The 25,540-nt window shown below is 40.5% G+C and overlaps 1 protein-coding gene across 1 annotated transcript; it reads left to right on the top strand.

Moving 5' to 3' along the window:
- Positions 1-24,404: 24,404 nt before the first annotated feature.
- On the top strand, positions 24,405-24,902 carry LOC135320887 (protein FAM156A/FAM156B-like). Its single transcript, XM_064484025.1, has one exon. The coding sequence runs from the start codon at positions 24,405-24,407 to the stop codon at positions 24,900-24,902; it is 498 nt and encodes a 165-aa protein (XP_064340095.1).
- Positions 24,903-25,540: the final 638 nt, after the last annotated feature.

Genomic DNA, 25,540 nt, shown 5'->3' on the forward strand with positions numbered 1-25,540 from the left:
ACTCTGACCTACTTCTGTTGCTTGAACACGCCAAGCATGTTCTTTAGTTAATGCGCTGATAATCACAGTTCTCTTTGTATGAGTCTAACCCCAGGTCTTTACATGGCTGCTTCCTTCTCAACCTCAGGGTTTCAGCTCCATGATTTCCTTCTCAGAGAGCCTCTCCTTGACCACTCTGTATAAAGTTGTTTCTGGCCCCAGACTTGGATTATTTTCTTTCTAACACTGACATTTATTCATTGGTTGGTTGATTTTCTCTCATTCACCAGCTAAGTGTTAAATTGTTAGCTCTTACAAAGCAGCAGGCACCTATTAAGAGAGGTTCCATGAATATTGTTGAATGCAGGGGAAAAAAGGGCCACCTGAGACCTGTGTCGCTTCCTCTCAGGTTGGCAAGGGGGTAAGTGAAGGGGGAGGTTACTGGACAATCCCCCTTCAAATCTACCACTATTCAGCACTGCCTGTGTGTCCCAACTTAACTCCTGTAGGTTTCTAGGTGTTGCTATTAAAGCCACAAGGAATACCTTGCTCCACCTTGTTTTCCTTCGAAATCGTTAAATTATTGTACTGCTTTTTTAAATGACATATCCATGATAAGTGAGCGGGAGAAAGAGAAAGATGCTAGCCAATCATCGGGTCACCTAGGGTGGGCCACGATCCTGTCGTGACTTCATCCTTAAATCTCCACGTGCCTCAGCTTCCCCATCTTCACATAAGGCAGTCAGGGTATGTACCCTGACATCCAGTCTCAGAACAGGACAGACACCTGAGAGCTCTCAAAATGAGTTGTATAGCATCGTTGCTTTTCCTGTTAGTGGCTGCCAGCTGGAGAACTCAGGAGTCCAAGAAAAGGCTGCAGGATGCCAGAGTCCTCACACTTGTCTTGACAGAACCGACACTCATAAGACTACGTAAGAAACAAATGTCTTGTTTGAGACCAAGCCAGGAACCTGTATTCATGCTTTAGTAGGAAGGCCATTGAAGGCAGTTTTCACAGAATGGGAAGTTTTCAAGCAAATATTTTCATTTCACTAATTGTATAATGAAACAATTGTACTTTCATTCTGTTTTCCAATAATGTAGAATGTCTTCAACCTGGCGATGAGAAAATAACTGGATTCCCAAAGAGAGCTTGAAGTTGGAAACCGCATCTAAGGATGGAAAAACAGAAAGAAAGGAGGCTGAGCTCCTGGTGATATACTGAATCCATCGGACCAGCTCCAGAATGCCCACCAACAGGCTTTGCTTACATAAGGGAGAACTACTTCTTTATCTCATGAAATCACTATTATTGGGATTTTCAGTTATATGCTTCTGGAACTAATTCATAACTGATGCAAATCCCTATTTTGTCAAATGATAGAAATAAAATTTTCAATTTGGAAAAAAATTTTGAGCCTCTTTCTCAAGTGCTACTCTTTTAATTTATTACCCGGTAAATATGAGAGTGTGAAAGAAGTTTGCCTAGTCTCCCAGACGTTCGTGAACTAGTACAGACATGAACGTGGGTACCCAAGCTTGTCCCTGTAACTCCTGGAACACATCATAAACTTCACACTAGTCCATCTCTGCTGCCCAATTATCCTTACCACTTGCCAGATGATGATGGGGACAGATTGCGTAGGAGTGAAGCTCTCTGGGCACTCATGTTAAAACCGCTGGCATGCACTATGGAAAACAGTATGGAGATTCCTCAAAAGACTAGGAATAGACTTACCATATGACCCAGGAATCCCACTCCTGGGCTTATATCCAGAAGGAACCCTACTTCAGGATGACACCTGCACCGCAATGTTCATAGCAGCACTATTTACAATAGCCAAAATATGGAAACAGCCTAAATGTCCATCAACAGATGACTGGATAAAGAAGTGGTGGTATATGTATACAATGGAATACTACTTACCCATAAAAACTGACAACATAACGCCATTTGCAGCAACATGGATGCACCTGGAGAATGTTATTCTAAGTGAAGTAAGCCAGAAAGGGAAAGAAAAATACCACATGAGATCGCTCATATGTGGAATCTTAAAAAAAAAAAAAAGAACATAAATACAAAACAGAAACAGACTCATAGACATAGAATACAAACTTGTGGTTGCCAAGGGGGTGGAGGGTGGGAAGGGACAGACGGGATTTCAAAATTGTAGAATAGGTAAACAAGATTATACTGTATAGCACAGGGAAACATACACAAGATCTTATGGTAGCTCACAGAGAAAAAGAATGTCTCAATGAATATATATATGTTCATGTATGACTGAAAAATTGTGCTCTACACTGGAATTTGACACAACATTGTGAAATGACTATAAATCAATAAAAAAAATGGAAAAAAAAACTGCTGGCATGGCATCTCCTAGGACCCTTCAAAAAACATATTTTCTCTCTTTGAACTCAGAGTTTATTTGTATAGATCTTGTCCTGCTGATGATGGCACATGGGTTCCTATTTAGTAATCTCTTCTATTTTACGTTTCTTTATCAGTTAGCCAATCTCTTTTTCCTAAAAAAAAGAAAAAATGCAAATCCTAAAGCTTTCCCTTTGTGATTTGGATTTATTATGGGAAGCCTTATGTCAGCATGAAGGACGAGCCAAGGAAAAGAATGTTCCGTCCCAGCTTCAGGGGAGCACAAGACACACAGAGGCAGTAGAACGTGGAAGTAAGGCTCTCAAGTCTCAGTCTCCCCTCTAAAGACTTTACCTAAGACAAGTGAGATATGGCAGAGGAAAAGAGAGGATTTTTTCCTCGTTCATATTTGAGGCTCAGAAGAGTTCACTTTAGAGGATGACCAGCAGAGTCTTTGGGCAGAGGGATGGCTGGAATTTAGGAACTGAGTTTTCTGGAACCGATCTTGGTTCCTGCTGTGGTGCAGGTGAAATCCTAGGGGTCTGCATTCCCTGAGAAGGGAATGTGGAAAGTGGCCAAGTCCAAAGCAGGGGATCATGAAGGAAGTCTAAGCAAGCAGGGGGCTAGGTGACCCTGCAGCTGAGGCTGTGGAGTGGACAGCCCTGCCCAGGGGTAGAATGAAGGATGAGACCCAGATTCAGAGGGGTCTGCAGATACCAGCAGAGTGGCTGAGGCTGAGTCAGCCAGGGAGCACTGGTTCCCCACCAAGAGCAAAGAGACAAGAATGCAACTTTGAACAGCCCCACCCATGGGCGGTGCAGGTCAGCATCACTAGCTGGATCCAGGAGAGGTGGGTTATCCTTCCCTGAAAGCCTACCGAGGATAATGTCAGCAGTGTAAGAATTTTATAGACCCCCTTCCCACATCACCCAGGAGACTCGTAAACTTCACAATGCATACCCCTTCCCCACCTTGGAAATGAGCAGGGAAGTGGGATAGAAATCTGAGAGACTGAGCATGTTCACCAAAACAGACAGCATTTATTTGAATGAACCATTCACGTGACAACATCAGATAACACTAGATTAGACATAAATTCAGTGGCATTTTTTGCCCCTTTATATTCACTCCAGAGAGTGGGTCATCATGATAAAGATCAGATCAGATCAGCCAGAGAGAATGAGTTAACCAAAGTGCCCATGTGGTTTGTGGAGTGGGAGTGAGTCTGAGATTTCAGCACACCATCCCCACCAGCTCCTCGTCTGCCCACCATCTCATCAGTCCGTGTTGGAGGAGGTTGGGGCATCCTTGCCTCGTCCTCTCCTTTACGCGAGGACAATGTTTCACATCCCATAAAGAGAACCGCTCCCAAAAGGGAACACAGAAGGAAGAGGGGGGCCAGACACACAGACACACAGAGTGGAGTAACTGGTGAGAGTTGTCACTGAGGTGAGCGGGGCCTCCTCAAGGCCAACCTTGCCCGTCACAAGTGACACCAGGCTCCATTCTCCTCTAACAACTGAGAACCCTTTTTTCCAGGGCCTGAGCCACAGAGCTTGGCTTCAGAAAATGGTTGTAGCACTGTGCACTGCTGGAGAAAATCACAGAACCCCACGTTAGAGCCACTCTGCTTTCCTAGTCTTCATTGTCTCCTGGGATCTCAGTGCTGTACACAATGCTTTCTTTGTGACTCTGCTCCCCTCCCCTAGTGCCTTCTGAAGGCTCCCAAGATTTCACTTCTCTCCTGGGATCCTCTACCACACATCCACCCCTTCACTCTTAGCCAAAGTGCATTCCCATACTCACGTTAGATCCGAGCATAAAGGGATGGGGAGGGACAAGGGCCTCAGTGCTGGACATGGGTGTGGGATTCTGTTGTCTTGGTGACATTCTTCCGCTCATCCTCCCTGGATAACCCAGCTCAGGCAACAGCCCAGCTGGAAGGGCCAGGACAGATAGGAAAGCACTTTTCTCCATCTCTCTCTCTTTCTGTGACCAGAGGCTGAGATAAAACACCAACGTTGGTTACCAGGGAAACTGAAGCTTAATCCATCTGACTCAAGAGCAAAAGAAACAAACAAAGGAGTAGAAATTAAGACACAGGATGTATTGTGAGAGGCCCTGCACAGACATAGAATTGTGACTCTCAATAGATGTGTTTATTGCAAGGGTCCTGTGCGTGCACAGATGCATGCACACGTCCACTCACAAGCACCCCTTCCAGCCCAGAGAAGCTCAATGACTGTGACATAAGGAGCACAAGGGGGAGGCAGTGGGTGAGGCAATGAGACAGGGATGTAAGCAGAAACCAGATCATGAAAGGTGAGAGGGACGACTCATTTTTTAAATCATTACCTACCCATTCTTTCAAGGCTTATATTAACGTTTGCATTTCATTTAGATCCATTTGTACAACTACTTATTTAGAGCAAACTGTGCTAAGTCACATTCACCTGAAAGAATGTGCAGCCCTACTTTTTGAAAAAATAACCATAACAGTACATCGCTGACACTGTGATAATGTTATCTTATGATGCAACTCTAGAGTTCAACAGATGCTGAAATGACATCTCCTGAACACCATCATGGGAGGTCGGTTGAATAAGCCACTTTTCATTTATAGCAACTTAGGAACAAAAAAGCAAAGATCCTCTCTCCAGGGCTGAAAATTTACCTAGTGATAAGCCCAGTGGAGAAATATATGGAAATACAGGGGTACAATACAGGAGGAGGCTTATCCTACATATGAAAAATTGACCCCCAAATTGTACCTTTTTCACAGAGATTTAGATGTTATCCTTCCTGCTCTGTGATGTATTTTGAGTCGAGAAGCATCACTCAAGTGGACATGTAGTGCTACATCATTTGTGGATGTTCTAGTGCTTTGATGTTGGTCAGTGGGGAGAATGCCAGTGACCCAGCAGCTGGAAAGATGCATAAAAAGCATCGTTTCATCTGAAAGCTTTTGTTATGAGCTGGTAATAAATATGTCACAGAATGCTGAAAGAGACAATCAGTCCCAAAGGAGAACACAGAGGACCAGAGTTTTGAAACAGGAAGAAGGTTCCTTAAAAGAGTCCCTGGTCCTGCCTCCCAGGATGACACTGAAGCTTTTCAATGGGCTGTGGACTGTAATTCATGGCCTATTGAAGGTCTAGAAACATGTTTCTTGAATAGGTGGATGGATGGAGTCATTATTTCATGCATGGATGTGCAGATGGGTGGATGAATGGATGAGCTGGGACAAGTTTATGCAGTTTCTTGGCGGTCACTTTGCTGATACAAAAGTTTTTGTGCAATTTGCACAATAGAAGGAAGCCTAAGATCTTTCAGTGCATGCTTTTTGATGGTGACAACCATTCTAGGGGCAATAGATTCAGCAACCATTCAGAGCCCTATCTTCTGTCAGTGCTGACAATGTTTTAGAGGCATCAATAACATGATAGACATGCTGTACAGCTAAGTGGTCATACCTATGGGCTTTGGAATCTGACAGATCTGGGCCTCATTATTTCTTTTTTGAATATTTGAATTTAATTTCAATCCATTTACAGCTACTTATTTATTATTATCTATTAATTGGAATACAACCACAAATAATATTATGTCTCTTCACGCGTAATACAAGGACCTTACAACAGTATATTCCCAATTCGTCCACCCCATCCTTTGTCCTATGAACTTTACTCTGTGCACACACAATCTCAGGGACAAAACCCCACCTTTCAGGATGTTTCCCAACTTGGCCCTGAGCTGAGTCTTCACTAGGCTATATCATCATTCTATTAAGTTCATGGTATTGCTTACTCCTATCAGAACTGTAAACACAATTATTTCCCATTCTCCCTTGAGATTCTCAAACCATGTCTTAAATGTTAGTATGCAGCAAAGTTATTTAAGTAGCTAAAATATTTTGTGAAATATTATTTCATGACTGATTTCATTTAATTCTCCTGCATACCATTGAAGTAGGTAGTATTTATATTCCCTTTTTTTCATTATGGTTCTCACTAAGAGACCGTGGAGGTATGATCCCTTAAAATAGCGTGTCTGACATTGGGGTCACGTGAGAACTCTGAGCAGGAGCTAGTCCCGGCAAGCATAATAAGTTGATAATATTGTTCTGGCCCTATTAGGTCCAGGTAGGAATCAGTGACGTAGAAGAAAAGGACATTTTCATGACAGAAGGGGATGCCTTTTGTTAACAGTGAACTTGCTGCTATCATCTCAATATTTGTATCCTCTCCAAAATTCATATGGCTACTCCTAATGCCCAATGTTATGGTATTAAGACATGGACTTTGGGGAGATGACAAGGTCATGAAGGAGGAACCCAAATGAATATAAAATGTCCTTAGAAAAGAGAGCTTCCTTGCTCTCTTCCTCGAGTTGTATGTATTGGGTAAGAGTGGGAGGGGATACGTTTACTAAATGCCTGCCCTGCCATCATCCCAAGTAGTCAGAGTGAGATACATACATCTTGCCTCTTCCTCATTTCCACACAAACATGTCGGTAAGGGCAAGTGGTCCAACAACAGCCATATTCACTCCTCCCCTTTACATTCTGCAGCCAGCAGAGGTGAGACTGAACCATAAGTGCTCTTGAATTTCTCCCCTTTCTGGCCCTCCCTCTCCATTAAGTAGGGTTTCTTTAACCTTGGCAATGTGCAGAGAAAGTGAGGTAACATCCTCACTCTCCTGCACCAGATCTCAGTATTTTTACACGTAAGAAGCAGGGATCTTGCCGGGGCTTGGGAAGGTCAAAAATGGCAATAAAAGTTGTTGACCTGGGCTAAAGCAAACAAAACATACAACGAGAAATCTGACCCAGAAAAGTGCCTCCACCTGACTATTCTACAGTCTTATCCCAGACTTCCAGCCTCCAGAACTGTGAGAAATATATTTCTGTTGTTTAGCTAGTTTGAAAAGATACATGCACCCCAATGTTCATAACAGTGCTATTTACAATAGCTAAGATTTGGAAGCAATCTAAGTGTCCATCAACAGATGACTGGATAAAGATGTGAGATACACACACACACACACACACACACACACACACACAATGGAATACTACTCAGCCATTAAAAAAGAATGAAAATTTTTTCATTTGCAACAATATGGATGGACTTGGAAGGTATAATAAGTCAGATAGAGAAAGATAAATACTGTGTGATATTACTTATATGTGGAATCTAAAAAATAAAACAAATGACTGAATATAACAAAAATGAAACAGACTCACTGATATAGAAAACAAACTAGTGGTTACCAGTGGGGAGAAGGTAGTGGGGAGAGGCAAGATAGGGGTAGGGGATTAAGAGGTACAAGCTACTATGCATAAAATAAATAAGCTACAAGGATATAAGTACAACACAGGGAATATAGCCAATATTTTACAATAATATAAATGAAATATAATCTTTAAAAATTGTGAATCACTATATTTGACATCCGAAATTTATGTAATACCGTACATCAACTATACCTCATTAAATGAAAAGATTTGTAACAAATTGATGTCAAAAATTTTTCCTGTTGTTTATAAGATACCTAGTGTGTGATATTTTGTTATAGCTGCTAGAACAGACTAAGATATCTGTGGAAGATGCAATATTAAGAGGGGCATGTAACATGGCCTCTTTTTGGAGAATATAGAAGGCAGATGGAGGCAGAAGTAGATCTTCGATTCAAACACCTAATCAGGAAAGCTTTTTTAGTCTCCCTTGTTCCAACAGTATCACACTCTGCTCTTTCTTTTCATATTGCCCTTTCCAACCTTTTCTTCTATATTTTAACATGTGCATTTGAGCAAAGCCCAGCAAATCACCCTTAAAAGGGTGATGAACCAGGTGACCAAAAACGTGAATCTGGAGATAGTCTGGCATCGAACTTTGGCATTTTCCCTCTCCTCTCATTGCAGATGTAAATCATAGGAAATGACAGAAATACACATGCACGTGCATGTACACACACACACAGACACACGCATACTGATCCATAATGGATGGGGAAAATGTAAAGATGTTCATTTTACCTTAGAAATTTGGGTAACTCATAAGAAATTAGAAGGTTCAGCAATATAATTGAGAAAATCAAAATATAAAACATGCACTGGAGAGGAATGCTATAAAATTTGCAAGGGGTTCTGTATAATGAGATTTGTTAAAGGCAACTCTGAACTTGTAGATACAGGACAGAAGAGCGAGGGAGAATTTGGAACACAGTGGGTCATTGATTAGAGTGAGTCATTGGAACCGCAGACATACCAGCCAGGCAGGATGGACCCTCTTTCCTGTGTGAGTGCTATAGAAGCAGAGGTTCCTGCTCACAGGTGTGAGTCCCTGAGTGCTGGTGCTAGTGGACTTGGCTTAGATGCACCAGATGCCATCCCTGTTTGCATGAAGGAGATGTTTTAAACTGACAGGATCTGATGACTGCTGTTCTCAGTGCAGCACTTTAACCAGTGACCCGTTGAGTCCAAGACCACCAAGATTATACCCTGCTCTAACTGATGAGCTCAGAATCCTCCAATCCTAATCCAGCTCCAGTCAACCAGTATGAATAATGCAAAGAGAGGTTTTTGCTGTGGTTATTGGTGCTGTTGCTGTGGCTTCAGGGACTGGACTGGAGAAGTATTCCAGTTTCTTGATATCAGAGTTCCTGGAATGGTTCACCATGGCCAGTTAGGTCCGTTATCTCATCCGCAGTTTCATCTAACTTTGACTTTTCAGCAAGGTCTAGAGGACAATGAGCAGGAAACCAGCAGAAAATATTTTTTCCCACTGATTCTGGCTGCCCTTGGCCATCCATGCCTCCAGATGTTACTTCTGCGCTGAGACAGCCCTACATGCACATTCCCTGCACTTTGTGCTCAAAAAAAATTCTGCAGGGCGTTTTCAGGAAGAAGAGACTGTTTTTCACTCTTCTTGAGCTTGTCAGCTCCATACTGGGGATGATGCTCTCTTCCCTTTGAGTAGGAGTGGGATTTAGGAAAAGGCTCCCAAGTCCCCATTCAGATCCTGGCCAGCTGCCAGCTCTGCCTCCACCCAGTCCCCTCCCAGGGTCTAGGACCCCTGCTGGGGCAAGTAGACGCACCACAGTTACTGGTCTGGGGAGACACAGGCCTGGAGGAGGAGGCAGCAAAAAGCTCCATGTGATTTGAGAGGATGCACTGCTGCAGGCTGGATGAGGACCACGACCCACAACCCGCCTGCTGACCTGACCTGCTGTGGGGCTGCAGGCCCAGCCTCTGCCCTCTCTGCCCTGTCCCCTCACCTGCACAGGGGACACAACTATGCTCCCAGCATGCAGGGGGTGCTCATGAAAGGAGGGGGATCTGAAGAGATGAGACAGATTTGCCCAAGGGGAGGAGGAGTGGGTCGGAGCTGGTGGGGAAGGTCTGACGTGGGCCGCCTCATGCCTGACCGGGAGCTGCCTTCCTGGAAGGGCTCAGGGCAGTCAGGCAGCTGGGGAAGCTCTGAGATCAGAACCCTGGGCCAGGCCCCCTTGAGGTCCTCTCTGGAGTGCTCTGGGGTGGCCAGCCGCCTGTGTCACAGGCTCCTTCCTGTTTGTCCCCATCTTTGCCCTTGGGGAGCCCCGAGATGAGCTCAGTGAGCTCCCTGTCCCAAAGGTCACTGAGACCCATCAGCAGTCATTAGGGCCATGAGTCGTCATCACAACAGCCCCTGGTGGGCACTCGTGTAACTTCCAAACAGAGCTCACAGGCTTTGAAGTGATTCTGATGATGTGTCGTCATTTATTACAGCCAGAGTGTGTTCAGTCATTCTCTATTGGATGGTTAGGCAGCGTGTGATCTACTTGTTTGCCATCTTAAACTAGCTGTGGTGAGCATTCTTGTGCATATATGTAACCCTGGAGAAACACAGGAAAGTTCATAACAATGTTTGTAATAGCAAAAAACTGTTAACAACCCAATTATGTATCAACAGACAAATGCATAAGTAGTTCCATATTCACATCATGGAATAATATACAGTTATGAGACAGAATGAATTAGCCACACAGAGATATAATGTTAAGTGAAAGAAGCCAGATATAAAAGAGGACATGCTATATGTCTCTATATAGCTCAAAAGCAAACAAAGTTAATGTTTAGGCATACATACACCTGAGTTTAAAAGGTTTACAGAAAGGAAGGTTTCTCAGTTGATTGGCAAATTTAACAAATAATTTCAACCACAATACAGTGAAATTGACATTTTCCAGTGTACATTTCTGTGAATTTTAACACGTGTATTGATTTGTATAACCACCACCACACTCAGGATACAGAACTGTTCCATTACCCCCAAATAACTCCCTTTTGCTGCCACTTGATAGTCACACCCTCTTCCTGCCCCTATGCTCCTGAAATCACTGGTTTTCTCTCTGCCACTACACTTTTACCTTTTCAAGAATGTCATGTAATTGGAATAATACAGTCTGTAATATTTTGAGACTGGCTTCTTCATTTAGCATAATGCCTTTGAGTTTCATCCAAGTTGTTAGGTTCATTTTTTTTAAATTGCTGAGGAATATTCCATTATATGGATGTAACACAATATGTTTATCCATTCACTCACCAAAGGACATTTGGTTTGTTTCCAGTTTTGATTATGAATAGAGCTGCTGTAAGCATTTGTGCATGGGTGTCTGTGTGAACATACACTTTCATATCTCTAGGGTATCTCCAATTTTTCTAGCATCATTTATTGAAAAGACTATCATCTCTCCATTGAATTGCCATCACAAATACGGCATATTGAATTTTTTACAAAGTTGTGTCTATTCCTTTGTGTGTTTATCTCTTGGCTGTATACCACACTGTCAAGATTACTGTAGAATTATTATAGCAATTCTTAAAATCCATGTTTTACCTCTAATTTTGTTCTTTTTCAGAATTAATTTGGCTATTCTAGTTCCTTTGCCTTTTCACTTAAATTTTAGCATTAATTAGCCTGTACCTGCAAACAATCTTGTGAGATTTTTATTGCAATCGCATTAAATCTATAGATAAATTTGAGGACAATTAATATCTTGACTATATTCAGTCTATTGACCCATGAACACAGTATTGAATGATAGTTTTCTTTTCCTGCACTGTTCTCCTGTGATTTTAGTATTAAGGTATTGCTGGCCTAATAAAATGACTTCACAATTGTTGCCTCTCTCCTACTGTCTTGAAGAAATTGTGTAGAATTACTGTTATTTCATCTTAAATGTTTGATAAGTGTATAATATAGGATTAACTCAGCAAGGAAGGTTTATCCATACCATCACACTCCAAAGAAAGGTTTAGCAATTATCCTTCTCATGGGAGGTGACCTCTAAGCCCTCAGAATATCTTACCTGATAAGAGTGTTTTTGTTTCCATAAGGCTCTTGGACCATGCCAGATAATATATGCTAACAATGTACTTTATGGTGAAGACCTTGGGCCATGAGGTATAAGCTTGACCTCTGGAAGAGCTGGAGACTCACATCAGTCATGCATACTATGAACTACTGCCAATAAACACCCTGGACACCAAGGCTGAGGTGAATTTCCCTGGCTGGAAATACTCCATGCATGTTGTCACACATCCTTGCTGGGAGAAGCAAGCAGTGTTTGCAACTCCATTAGAAGAAGACAACTGGAAGTTTGTGCCTGGTCTCTCCTGGGCTCTGCCTTATGTGCCACTTTCTAACTATTATTTTACTTTAATAAGCTATAGCCATGAGTATTATAGCTTTTCTGAAATTTTGAGTCCATCTGAAGAATTATTAAACCTGATGGTGGTCTTGGGGAATCTTGAAATGTTGTGGTCATCAGGGGTATAATTCACTATTACAATATGAGTTGCTGAAACACGATGAAATCATGATTTGAGAAAAGTAAGGATGAGAGGTGGTTGGTAAACATTTGATTCCTGGATGGCCACTGGGTCACCCATGGTATGAAACTGCATCTATGCTGTGATAAGTTACTGGAGGTAAAATTTAACAATGGAATTTAGGAATGATATATCCAACTCTTAAGGCATTGGCTCATTGGACATATAAGGAAATGCAAAACAGTAAGAAATGAGCTAAACAGGGGATAGGCCAAGATGACGGAATAGGATGCTCATAGCTCACCCTCTCCACAAATACACCAAAGCTCACATCCACGGACCCACTCAGCCAACCAGAGCACCTGCTGAACTCCAACAGAACATCACACTCTTCAAAAGACAAAGATGCCACGAATCTGGTAGGAGAAAAGGAAAAAAGAGAGAAGAAAAAGAAAAACAGTGAAGGACTGATCCCGCAGGGAGGGAGTGGCAAAGGAGGAATAGCGCACATTCACTGAGTCTCCTGGTCTCCAACGGAGAGGTCAGTGGGAGTGAGGGGGAACCTCTGAGGCTCGGATCTGTACGGAGCAGCCCTTGACCAACAGAACTAAGTTAAACGGGCAAAAAGGGTCCCTGTGACAACCAGCCCTAGAGGCAAAGTGGCAGGTGGGGGATGGTACAGGCTGCAGAGAGGCAATCCTGGTGGACTGCAGGGTGCTGTCCGCCATGGATGAGTGGGTACACAGGACAAAACAATGTGGGCCCTCCACAAAATACAAAAAACAAAAACAAAAACAAAACACGGCTGATGTGCCCAGTGGGGAAAGGGTGCCATATCCTCTAGCTCTGAAAACCCGCCAATGGTTTTTGGGAGAAGAGAGGCGGTGCTCAGCCACAGCCGTCATATCCTCCAGTGCTTAGCACCCAGGCAGGGGCAGGGCCTAAACCTGAATCCATACGTAAGGGCTTAGCAGCCTCAAAGGTGAGATGGAGACTTGTTTACAACCCTAGGCAGATAGGATCATTCTTCCCTGGTACCTCTGAAAACATTTGCCTCCAAGACAAATGAACAAGGAGCTGAGTTCTGGCACAGAGCAGGGGTGGGGCAGTTCTGCCATCTTCTCTGAGCCCGCCTATGGAATACAGACTTGAGACAGAGCGGGCAGCTGCACAGAGCAGGGGAGCAACCAGAGCCAGGAGAGGACGGGTGGCCACCCGTCTTCCCAGCAGGAGTGCAGCACATCACCATGGTGCTGGTAGACGGCGCAACCTGCCCACCTAACTTGCCCTAGTGCAGCATCTGACCACGGCATCGGGAGGGGGAGTGACCAGCCACCTACAGTGCTGTTAGGAGGGGGTCTGACCTGCCCACCTACCCTGCAGGACCACAGCATCGGGATGGGGCATGAACCACCTGCCCACTGTGTAAGAGCACAGCACCTGACCACAGTGTTGGGAGGGGGTGCAATCTGCTTGCCCATCTGCACTAGGAGCAGCACAGACCAGGGGCGCCAACGGAGGGCCCCTTGAAGCAGCGAGCTGAGTTCACGCAGCAGGGCGAGGACAGAAAGACCTCTCGAAAAAAATCATTAAGAGTGCACAGTCTCCATGAGAACACATACCCTTTTTTTCCTTCTTTTCTTTTTTTATCTGTTATATTTCTATTACCTTTTTAATTTTTACTTTTTTAACATTTTTTATTGATTTATAATCATTTTACAATGTTGTGTCAAATTCCAGTGTTCAGCACAATTTTTCAGTCATACATGGACATATACACACTCATTGTCACATTTTTTTCTCTCTGAGCTACCATAAGATTTTGTGTATATTTCCCTGTGCTATACAATGTAATCTTGTTTATCTATTCTACAGTTTTGAAATCCCAGTCTATCCCTTCCCACTCTCTGCTGCCCTGGCAACCACAAGTCTGTATTCTATGTCTATGAGTCTATTTCTGTCCTGTATTTATGCTTTGTTTTTTTGTTTGTTTGTTTGTTTGTTTTTGTTTTTTAGACTCCACATATGAGCGATCTCATATGGTATTTTTCTTTCTCTTTCTGGCTTATGAGGACATGTTACTATATATAGAAAACCCTAAAAGGTCCACACAAAAACTACTAGAGCTGATCGAAGAATTCAGCAAGGTAGCAGGTTACAAGATTCACATTCAAAAATCAGTTGCATTTCTTTACACTAATGATGAATCAACAGAAAAAGAAAGTCAAGAAACAATCCCCTTTAAAATAGCACCCAAAGTAATATATATCTGGGAATAAATCTAACCAAGGAGGTGAAAGAATTATATACAGAAAACTATAAACAATTGATGAAGGAAATTAAAGAAGACTTTAAAAAATGGAAAGATATCCCATGCTCTTGGATTGGAAGAATCAATATTGTTAAAATGGTCATACTGCCCAAGGCAATCTACAGATTTAATTCAATCCCTATCAAATTATGCAGAACATATTTCACAGAACTAGAACAAATCATAATAAATTTGTATGGAACCACCAAAGACCTGGAATTGCCAAAGCATTACTGAAGAGAAAGAAAGAGGCTGGAGGAATAACTCTCCCAGACTTCAGATAAATTTTTCTTTTAAAATATTTTTAGTATTATTGTTTTTTAAAATCCACCTCATTTCATTTTTATTTCTCTTGGTTTTGATCTCCTGTTATTGATTATACTCAGGTTTCAATTTTTTTGTTGTTCTGATTATACACTGTTTTCAAACCTTTCTTTTTCCTCCCTTTTTTTAAAATTCTCTATTTTTTAGTTTTATTCCTGCATAGGTGTTAGATAGATAAATAAATAAACTCCCTAAGGACCACAATAGATAACTGATACTCCATAAGCAACAGTGCCAGAGAGATATGAGCAAGACAAAGAAGCAAAGAAACCATTCCCAATTAAAAGAACAAGAGAACTCCCCTGAAACAATGATCAATGAAATAGACTTTGATGGCCTACTAGAACAAGATTTCAAAAAAGGAGTGATCAAATTACTGAAGGAACTAAAAGAGATAGTGTTTAGAGATATAAAATATGTCCAAAATGAAGATGAAGCTATAACCCAAGCAATAGAAAAAAAAGCAAGAATAAACAAATGGGACCTAATGAAACTTACAAGCTTCTGCACAGCATAGGAAACCATAAACAAATGACAATCAACGGAATGGGAGAAAATTTTTGCAAACAATGAAACCGACAAAGGGTTGATCTCCAGAATATATAAGCAGCTCATACGACTTAAGAAGAAAAAAACAAACAACCCAATCCAAAAATGGGCACAAGACCTAAACAAGCAATTCTCCAAGGAAGACATACAAATGATCGATAGGCACATGAAAAAATGCTTAATAGCACTAATTATCAGAGAAATGCAAATCAAAACTACGACAAGGTATCACCTCACACCAGCCAGAATGGCCATCATTCAAAAGTCCACAAATGACAAATGCTGGAGAGGCTGTGGAGAAAAGGGAACCCTCCTACACTGCTGGTGGGAATGCAGTTTGGTACAGCCACTGTGGAAACAGTATGGAGATTCCTCAAAAGACTAGGAATAGACTTACCTTATGACCCAGGAATCCCACTCCTGGGCATATATCCAGAAGGAACCCTACTTCAGGATGACACCTGCACCGCAATGTTCATAGCAGCACTATTTACAATAGCCAAGACATGGAAACAGCCTAAATGTCCATCAACAGGTGACTGGATAAAGAAGAAGTGGTATATTTATACAATGGAATACTATTCAGACATAAAAACTGACAATGTAATGCCATTTTCAGCAACATGGATGTTCCTGGAGAATGTCATTCTAAGTGAAGTAAGCGAGAAAGAGAAAGAAAAAATCATATGAAATCGCTCATATGTGGAGTATTAAAAAAAAGAACATAATACAAAACAGAAACAGACTCATAGACATAGAATATAAACTTGTAGTTGCCAAGGGGGTGGGGGATGGGAAGGGACAGACTGGGATTTCAAAATTTGTAGATACTGACAGGCATATTTAGAATACAACACAGGGAAATATATACAAGATCTTGTGGTAGCTCACAGCAAAAAAAAAAAAATGTGACAATGAATATATGTATGTTCATGTATAACTGAAAAATTGTGCTCTACACTGCAATTTGACACAACATTGTAAAATGACTATAACTCAATTAAAAAAGTTTAAAAACAAAATAATAAAATATCTTATTGCTTAGAAAAATGCCTATTTAGGTCTCCTGCCCATTTTTTTTTTTATTGAGTTGTTTGCATTTTTTTGATATTGAGTTGTATCAGTTGTGTGTGTATTTTGGAAATTAATCCCTTGTTGGTCTCATCTGCAAATATTTTCTCCCATTTGGTAGGTTATCTTTTCATTTTGTTTATGGTTTTCTTTGCTGTGCAAAACCTTTTAAGTTTAGTTAGGTCCCATTTGTTTATTTTTGTTTTTATTTCCATTACTCTAGGAGATAGAGCAAAAAAATTATTGCTATGATTTGTATCACAGAATGTTCTGCCTATGTTTTCCTCTAAGAGTTTTAAAGTATCTGGTCTTACATTGAGCTCTCTGATCCGTTTTTATTTTATTTTTGCATATGATATTAGAGAATATTCTAAGGTATTTTCTGATTTTTCCTTTGATTTCATCATTGACCCACTGGTTTTTTAGAAGCATGTTGTTTAGTCTCCATGAGTTCATTCTTTCCCTGTTTTTCACTCTATGGATGATTTCCAGTTTCATACTATTGTGGTCAGAAAAGATGTTTGAAATAATTTCTATTCTCTTAAATTTGTTGCAGCTTATTTTGTGACCTAGTATATAGTCTATTGTACAGAATGTTCCAAGCATACTTGAAAAGAATGTGTATTCTGTTTTTGTTGGATGTAGTGTCCTGTAGATATCAATTCATTCCAACTGGTCTAGTGTGTCATTTAGAACCTATGTTGCCTTATTGATTTTCTGTCTGGATGATCTGTCCATTGATGTCAGTGGGGTGTTAAAGTCTCCTACTATTATTATCTTATGGTCAATTTCTCCCTTATGTCTGTTAGTATTTGTTTTATATATTTAAGTGTTCCTATATTGGGTGCATATATATTAATGAATATAATACTTCCTTCTTGCATTAATCCCTTTATCATTATATATTGCTCTTCTTTGTCTTTGTTCACAGCCTTTGTTTTAACTGTACTTTGTCTGATACAAATGTTGCTACTCCCTCTTTCTTGTTGTTTCTATTTGCATCAAATAACTTTATCACCTCAATTTCAGTCTGTATTTATTTTTCTCCCTGAAATAAGTTTCCTGTGGACAGCATATTGCAAGTTCTTGTTTTTTTAATCCAATCTTCTGCTCCGTGCTTTCTGATCAGAGCATTGTCTATTGGCATTGAAAGTAATTATTGATAGATGTGTACTTATTGCCACTTTAATCCTTGTTTTCCAGTTGTTTTTGTAGATCTTTGTTCATTTCTTCTTCTTTTTGTTTTCCTTTCATGGTTTGATGATTTTCTTTTGTAGTACACTTGAGTTCCTTTCTTTTTGGTTTTTGTGAATCTATTGTACGTTTTTGATTTGTGATTACCATGGAGTTCAAGTATGTTGGCCCATAACTATATCTACTTACTTTAAACTGATAGTCATTCATGTTCAAATATATTCTAAAAGAGCTACATTTTTATACTCTTCTCCCCAGTGCTCTGTGATTTTGATGCCCTGTTGTACATCTTCATATTTACCCTTTTACTGTCAATTGTGTATAATCAATTTTACAATTTTTCATTGTTTTTAATTTATGTAGACTTATTTAAGTGATCTTCAATCTTTTTATATATTTGCCTTTCCTATTATGATTATGCCTTTCCAATGGATGATTGCATCTTTTCTCTTTAGAGAATACCTTTCAATGTTTCTTTTAGGGTAGGTTTAGTATTCCTGAATTCTTTTAGTTTTTGCTTGTCTGAGAAATTCTTTATCACTCCTACTATTTTGAATGAAAATCTTGCTGCATTGAGTATTCTAGGTTTCAGGTTCCTTCTTTAGGTTTGGGAAGTTTTAAGCCATAATTTCTTTATTTTTCAATCCTCTTTTCTCCTCCTCTCTATCTGGAACCCCTATTATGACTAGGTTGGCACATTTTATATTATCCTATAGATTTTGCATGTTGCTTTCATTTTTTTTAAATTTGTCTTTCTGTCTGCTGTTCTGATTGGATGATTCCCATTATTCTATCTTCTAGATCACTTATGCATTCCTCTCTGTCATTTAATTGGCTAGCCATTGCTCCTAGATTGCTTTTCATCTTGGCAATTTAATTACCTATTTTTGATTACTTCATCTTTATAATTTCTAGTTCCTTCTTACATTGATCTGTGTTTCTGTCAATAATCTTTCTTAATTCAGTTATCATTTTTATTATTCCTTTCTTGAACTCAGAGTTTGGTAGACTGGTGAGGTCTATTTCATTATTTGTTCTTTCAGGGGATTTCTCTTGCTCTTTTACTTGAGAGTAGTTCCTCTGTCTTTTCATTTTACTTAACTTTCTCTTTCTCTGTCTCTGTGAATTTAGGAAAAACAGTTATCCATTGTTGTCCTGAAGGGTTTTTTTTTTAATGTGGGAGCATCCCTGTGTAGACTATATGTCCAATGTCTTTGGTGTATGATAGTTTTGATATACCATCTTAACCATTTTTAAGTGTACAGTATAGTAGTATTAAGTACATTCACATTGCTGTGAACCAATCTCTAGAACCCTTTTCATTTTGCACAAATGAAACTACATATCAGTTAGACAACAACACATCATTCCCCATTCCCTCCAACCCTTGGCAACCACCATTTTATTTTATCTCTATGAATTTGCAGAATTATACTATTTTTACTATTACTTATACCCAATCTGAACCTTATATTTAAAAAATTTTGTAGTCTTATTTTGGTTTTGCTGTACTTAATTTTAGTTAGTTGGGTGTTCTGGGGGTTTTTGCCAAATGGTGTTTCATACTAAAATAAAAGTATTAAGTGATGGTTCAGGTGGGCTGCAGAAAACAAATCACTCTGAAGGTGATACTTAATGACTGAGTTCTAGAAATTACTTGATTCATTGAGTCAAGATTGAGTAATGCTTAGCAGGACTCTGGCATTGTCCTGAATGGATTTCCAAAAACCAGAGCCCTTGGGGGGTTCCCCTACTTTCATGGGAAGGCAGACCAATTCATTCAATTTACATCAATTTATTAAGTGCCTACTATGTGCCAGACAATGTTCTGGATGTGTGGGATACTGCACTGCACAAAATGGACAAATATTCCTGTCCCCCAAAAGATTATATTATTTCAGGAGTATGGATGTGTGAGTATAATGTTAATAACTTAAAGATCATCTGATCAAGATACATGCCTGATCTCTGTCAGTAGCATTTGGGACTTAAATACACCACAGCTTCTTGTCACATACTATAATAATTTATTCCCCACCATCCACTTGGATATAGGCAAAGTGGAGACATTAGGACTGAAGATGCATAATCTGATGTGGTCCTGATGAATTACTCCCCCAAACTGCACCCTTGTCATGCCATGGCAACAAAACCTAGTAATTGTGAGCTACAGCCATGATGTCACTGGGTCCTGGAGGATTCAAAACTGTGGAGGGCCATGGTGACTATCACTCCTCATCTCAACACCAATGAACCACCATCTTCACCACCAAACTACCTTGAGAGTCTCAATTGATTTAAATTCTCTTTTAAAGTGGTAAGCAAAGTTTTATTATTTTCTTCTATGAAGAACTACAGATTTCATTTTGAATTTTCTCAGTACTTTATGCTAGGATATTTTTCCAAGTGATTCTTTTGCTGATCTGGGCGTATAATGTTGATACACAAAAATGATATCTTTGCAATTAAGCAGAGACTCTATGTTTCACCTAGATTTTAATGTAAGATTTATATTATTTCAGATTTTCTCCTTAGTGCTCTCTTTTGCTATAGGCCCAGTGTGCAATATTTGCTTTTAAACTTATTGAATTTTAAAGGAAAATACATAAATTTAACAATAAAAAATTTAACAAAACATGCTGGGCAAAATGGTATATAAAGTGTATTTTTATGTTATAAAGTATGCTTACATACATCCCTACGCACACACAAAAGGAAAAATGACTGGAGGGAGACATTCGACAATATTAATACTGTTTCCCAGAGGGCTACTTCCTTTTTCATATCATTGAAGTTACATGGCATTCTAAACATTCTATCTTTATAACAAAAAAAGACCAATGAAATAAGGTTAAACACTGTTCAAAAAAATAAATTATTTTATATGATACAAAGCCTACTATTAGGCAGAAAATTAAAGATTCAGGTATTATCTCTTAGATTTTATATATGAATCATATCAAATGTATTTCTAATTCCTTTTGAATGAGCCAAAATTAAATCTTTCTTCATTCAGGGTGTTTTAATGAGGCTTCATCATAGTCTATCCAATAAAGCTTTATTATTTCACTTGTGAATGCTTAAGCAGTTTTAACCTCTGTTTGTTGTACAGGAAACTGGACAGTTATTCCTATCTGCCTATGAGCCAGTCCCATTATTTGAGCTTGAGTTATAATACAGGTTTTCTCAGAACTGTGAATATTTTCCTTGACAGTGTGAGAGAAAGTTCATAGGTTGAGGTGCTAAATCAGAGCTTCACCTCTTATGATTCTGTTAACCTTAGTCCGGTTATTTTCCTCTGCTGAAGCTCAGTGTCCTCCCCACTTAAATGGGCCTAATCATACTTGTTATAATTGTATGTGCTCAGCACATGGTGATTGGCAACAATAATCATTGCTATTACTCTTGATTGTTCTTTAGCAGGAGGAAGAGATCAGATTGCGGTGAAATTTTTATATTTTCTTGGTAAGATATCCGTCTTTAATCTATACAATTGAACATAGGGTAACTGGGAATCTGAAGCACTTAAAATAGTAAACATGAGGTTTGAGGAGATGTCAGAGGAAGATACAAAGAAATCCAACTCCCACTTTCTGCCTCAATGCCCCTCTCCGTGCTGGGTGTGGATAGGCTGACTAATAAGGATGGCCCCTACTCTGGTGGAGTGAGAAGCACCTACTCAGTGGGTAACAACTGCCAGGGCTCTGGTCAGGGCAACTAGGTGGAAGGAGGTGACCACATCCCTTGTGTCCAGCCACGGGCACTCTTCCTCATTGACTGTCTCCCCTCCAGCATCCCTCAACCAGGAAAGCAGCAGTAATAAAGGCTGTCATTCACTGAGCTCTGCACCAGGCACTTCATTCATTCCAGAGACTAACGTTTGTAGAGGATCATCTATGTGCCAGGCAGTGGAGTAGGAGCTGAAGACGCACCAGTGAACTAAGCAATCTAAAATGCCTGCCCTTGTTGACTTTATATTCCAGTGGGGGAGACAGCAATAAGCAATGAGTTTAATAAATCAACACATGATGCAGTACAGTATGTGTTACTAGAAAACTAGTGAAGGAAAAGGGGTCTGGCAGTGCTGATCAGTAGGTATGAAGGTTTAAACAAGGTGTCAGGGTCAGCCGCATTGAGAAGGAGACATTTGAGCAGATACTGGAAGGCAGTGAGGGATCAAGGCACAGGGATATCCAGAGGAACAAAGCTACAGGCATTGGAAGCAGCCCTGCACTCCCCTGAAGAGGGGGTGGGTGTGCTGTGACCTCCAGAACACTGAGCTGGGCACTGGACTTACAACGCTGAGATCACACTCCACTGGGCTTGGGAGAGATGGGCAGTTCTACCAGCAATCACAACAGCCTTGCCAGCACTATCTAGTTTGAGGGAATGAGGGGGACTTTGTCAGCATTTGCCTTTTTAGGGAAGTCAGATGAGCTTGCCTGATGAAGTGCCAAGAATCTCAGAGCAGAAGGAAGAGGAGAAGATAACCAGGATGGGGGTAGAGTTTCCTAGACAGGTGCAGCAGGGTGACTGCCATTAGGAATGCATCTCAGGAATCTGATGGCAGGGAATTTAATGATCTGAGGGCACCAGCTGCTCTCAGGCTATGACTGAGTGTGGTAGGAATAGTTAAAACAGGACTGTTTCTGGGAGGCTGATTTTGTTCCTGTTCCATCTGCCCTTTGTTCCCTTTTGGCTTTTTTCTTCTTTTTTGGTACTTTGTGTGCGGCTCATTTTTCCCCTTTGTAGGCTTATTAGCAATAAATTTCATTTTGTTCGTGTTTGAACTTACCACATATAATACTTTTATTACTTAAAAATCTACTGTGATAACATAAAAGTATTTTTATTTAGCTTCATTTTACTATGAGAATATTACAGTAATATTTCATTTCTATCCACTCAACCTTTGGGGGGGTTTTCACTGTCACATACTATGTTTAAATCCCTACACCGCATTGGGGGGTTTTTTCCTCAGGCAGTCAACTATCTTTCAGAAAATTTAAATAGTAAGAAAAATTCTGCCCATGCTGTTACTCTCCTAGGGGCTCTCCATTCCTTTTCATAGATCTACATTTCCATTTGCTATCATTTTCCTTCTTCCTGAAGGACTTGCTTTAACATTTCTTGTAGGGTGGGTCTGCTGGTGATGAATCCTCTTAGATTTAGTGTATCTGAAAAAAGACTTTATTTTGCCACTGTTTTTCAAATGTTACTTAATCAAACTTGGGTCCACTCGCCCACTCACAGTAAAGCCCATCCACTGACACCAGGTTGTGGTGAAGGAAAGTACACCCAACATGGGTGCATGACGTCCAACAGGGGACAAAGCAAGGAGGATGGGCAGCTCATGCTCAAAAGACCGGAACTCCCTGAAGGTTTTCAGGGAAGGGTTTTTAAAGGCAAAGTCAAGGAGAGGATCAAAGGCTGGGTGATCAGCTCATGCTCAATTCTCTGATTGGTTGATGGTGAAGTAACAAGGTGATGTTTTGGGAACCTCAATCATCAGCCTTCAGATTCCAACCTGTTTGAGGTCTGTGTGCTGATGGTCAGCATATAGTTAATTTCTTCCACCTAGTGGGGCTTTTAGTATCTGCAAAACAACTCAGGGATATGGCTCAGAATATTATTATAACCCTTGAGGAGGAACTAAAGGTCCTTGAATTTGTTAGATGCCTAAACTATTATTATTTTGTCTTGCTTGGCATTTTCTCACTTCTCTGATTAAATTTGCTCTTTAGAACTCAGGGAAGGCCTAGGAGGTTTTCTACAAACAAGAGACAAGGGACACAGGGCAGGTGGGGGGATGGGATCTGTCCCCAGGAAGGACCACATGGTCCTGCTCAGTTTTGGAAAGATATTTTCACCTAATTTCAGAGCGACAGAGAAAGCCTCCCAGAGAAAGATAAGTGGAACCTGAGAGCTGAAGGTAAGCAGCAATCGGCCAGTGAAGATGGAGGGAAAGCACCCCTGACAGGGAGTGTATGAGGTTGTGTAAAACAGCATGTATGAGGTTGTGGAAATCAGAGAGAACATGGGCCATGTGATGAACAGAAAGAGGTTCAGATTGGCTGGAACACAGAGTGTAGGATGCTGATTCAAGATACTGCCTGGAACATTGTGCATTTACTGAATATTTGTTGGGTTAATTAATTTTTTGTAATGACCCTTATTGAAAGAACATTCTTTCATTTCTTGGGCCAATACTGAGGGGTTATTTGTGTAGGCATCCATCTGTAACAGGTCCTCAGACTTCCTCAGACTCAGGATACTATATTATACTTAGCTGTTGTGTATCCTTAACTCTTCTATAATTAGCCATTTCTTCCATGAGCCCTGGCTCCATTTATTAGAGAATAATATAAAGAAACCAAGACCTGGGTGCTGAGTGTGCTCATTGTAGCTAACAATACAAAACTACCCAAGACACAGGATAATAATTAGAAAATCAGTAGATCTTGGCTTCCATGTTTGCAGAAGAATAAACCCCAGGCAAAGGAAATCACTGTAATATGGCTTCCACTGTATGTTTAATCATTAACATGTTTCACTACTATTGGTATCATTTCCATCTGGGATATAGGAGGATTTTTCTGCATTAAAAGATTAAAATTGTTTTGTGACCCTCCCTGTTATTCTCCTTCCACCATTTTTTTTTTCCAGTTTGGCAACTTTTGGCTGCAGTCCTTTTCTCACAAATTTAAAGCTATTTGAGACCGTCAATTTTCAAATTCCTGTCCATCCCTGAGATCCAAGAGTAACTTCAACCAAAGGCTATCACCCCCATGGATCCATCATGGAGAGTTACCCCAACTTTGAAATCTGATTCATCATTGACTCCACCTAAAGAAATATCCCAGGAAATTACATCAACCTCCCAACCATCCTTCTCTGAAGCACAAAACATGGATCTCAATATCTTCAACCTCAGTCTTAATAGAAACTGCCTTACCCCTCTACCAGAGGAACTGCTGCAACAGCAATACAGAGATGAGATGATTCAACAAGAAAGGCAGTGGGAAAGGTCAGCATTCCCTCAGAGGAAAAAGACATTCATGGAGAACATGAGACAGAAAACCCTCAATCACACGGCACCTTATCGACTTGGAAGGGAAGGAAAAATCTGTTCCTCACATGATAAAGGTCAGAATAAATTTAAATGCCATTGCAGCCATATCCAAAGGGATACTATTTCTGAGATTTCTGAAGAGCAGAATTCATCCTCTTGGAAAATGCTACTACAGGGCCTTAGTAACTTGAACCTCAGCCCTGATGACACATAGGCCTGCTGTGTACCAGAAGAGCTACCACATGAGTAGGAAAGACAGGAGAGCCACCAAGAGAAGGAGAAGAAAATCAAAAGAATTCATCAGAGGCTCCTAAAATAGTCATTGAAATAAACATGAGAGTCTGATCCTCATGTGATGAGATTAGAATTGATTGAGATGTGTGAATATTGATTTTTAGCCAGTCCCTTGGGTAAAACTTTTGGGGAACTGAACAATTAGGAATGGTCAGTAGGAGCAGCAAGACGCAGTGTCTTGACAAAAAAATCTTATCAGCAAGCAACAATTGTTCTGCCAGTGATTTTAAGGTCACTGTAGGGCAATCTGGGAGGAGTCACTCTGTGGCAAGGAGGATGGGTTAACAGAGGTTCTTAAATGCCCATTATTTGGTTTTCATGATACAACTTGTCTTTTCCCTCTTTGGATTTCTATTTCCCTTATCATATTGCCAATAAGGTATAAAGGATCCATGTAGTGTGAATGTCTTGCTGGTTGCAAAGTGCTTAGCACATTCTTCACTCTCAGAAGCCCTTTCTTTGTCTAGTATGAACAGCACTCCCGTGCCTCCTATAGGAGATGAAGAGCATCATTGTGTTGCTTATATTTCTCCTACAATTATGACAGAGACTAATATG

This window comes from Camelus dromedarius, unplaced genomic scaffold (genome assembly GCF_036321535.1).
Source record: "Camelus dromedarius isolate mCamDro1 unplaced genomic scaffold, mCamDro1.pat HAP1_SCAFFOLD_88, whole genome shotgun sequence".
In the NCBI taxonomy this organism is placed as follows: domain Eukaryota; kingdom Metazoa; phylum Chordata; class Mammalia; order Artiodactyla; family Camelidae; genus Camelus; species Camelus dromedarius.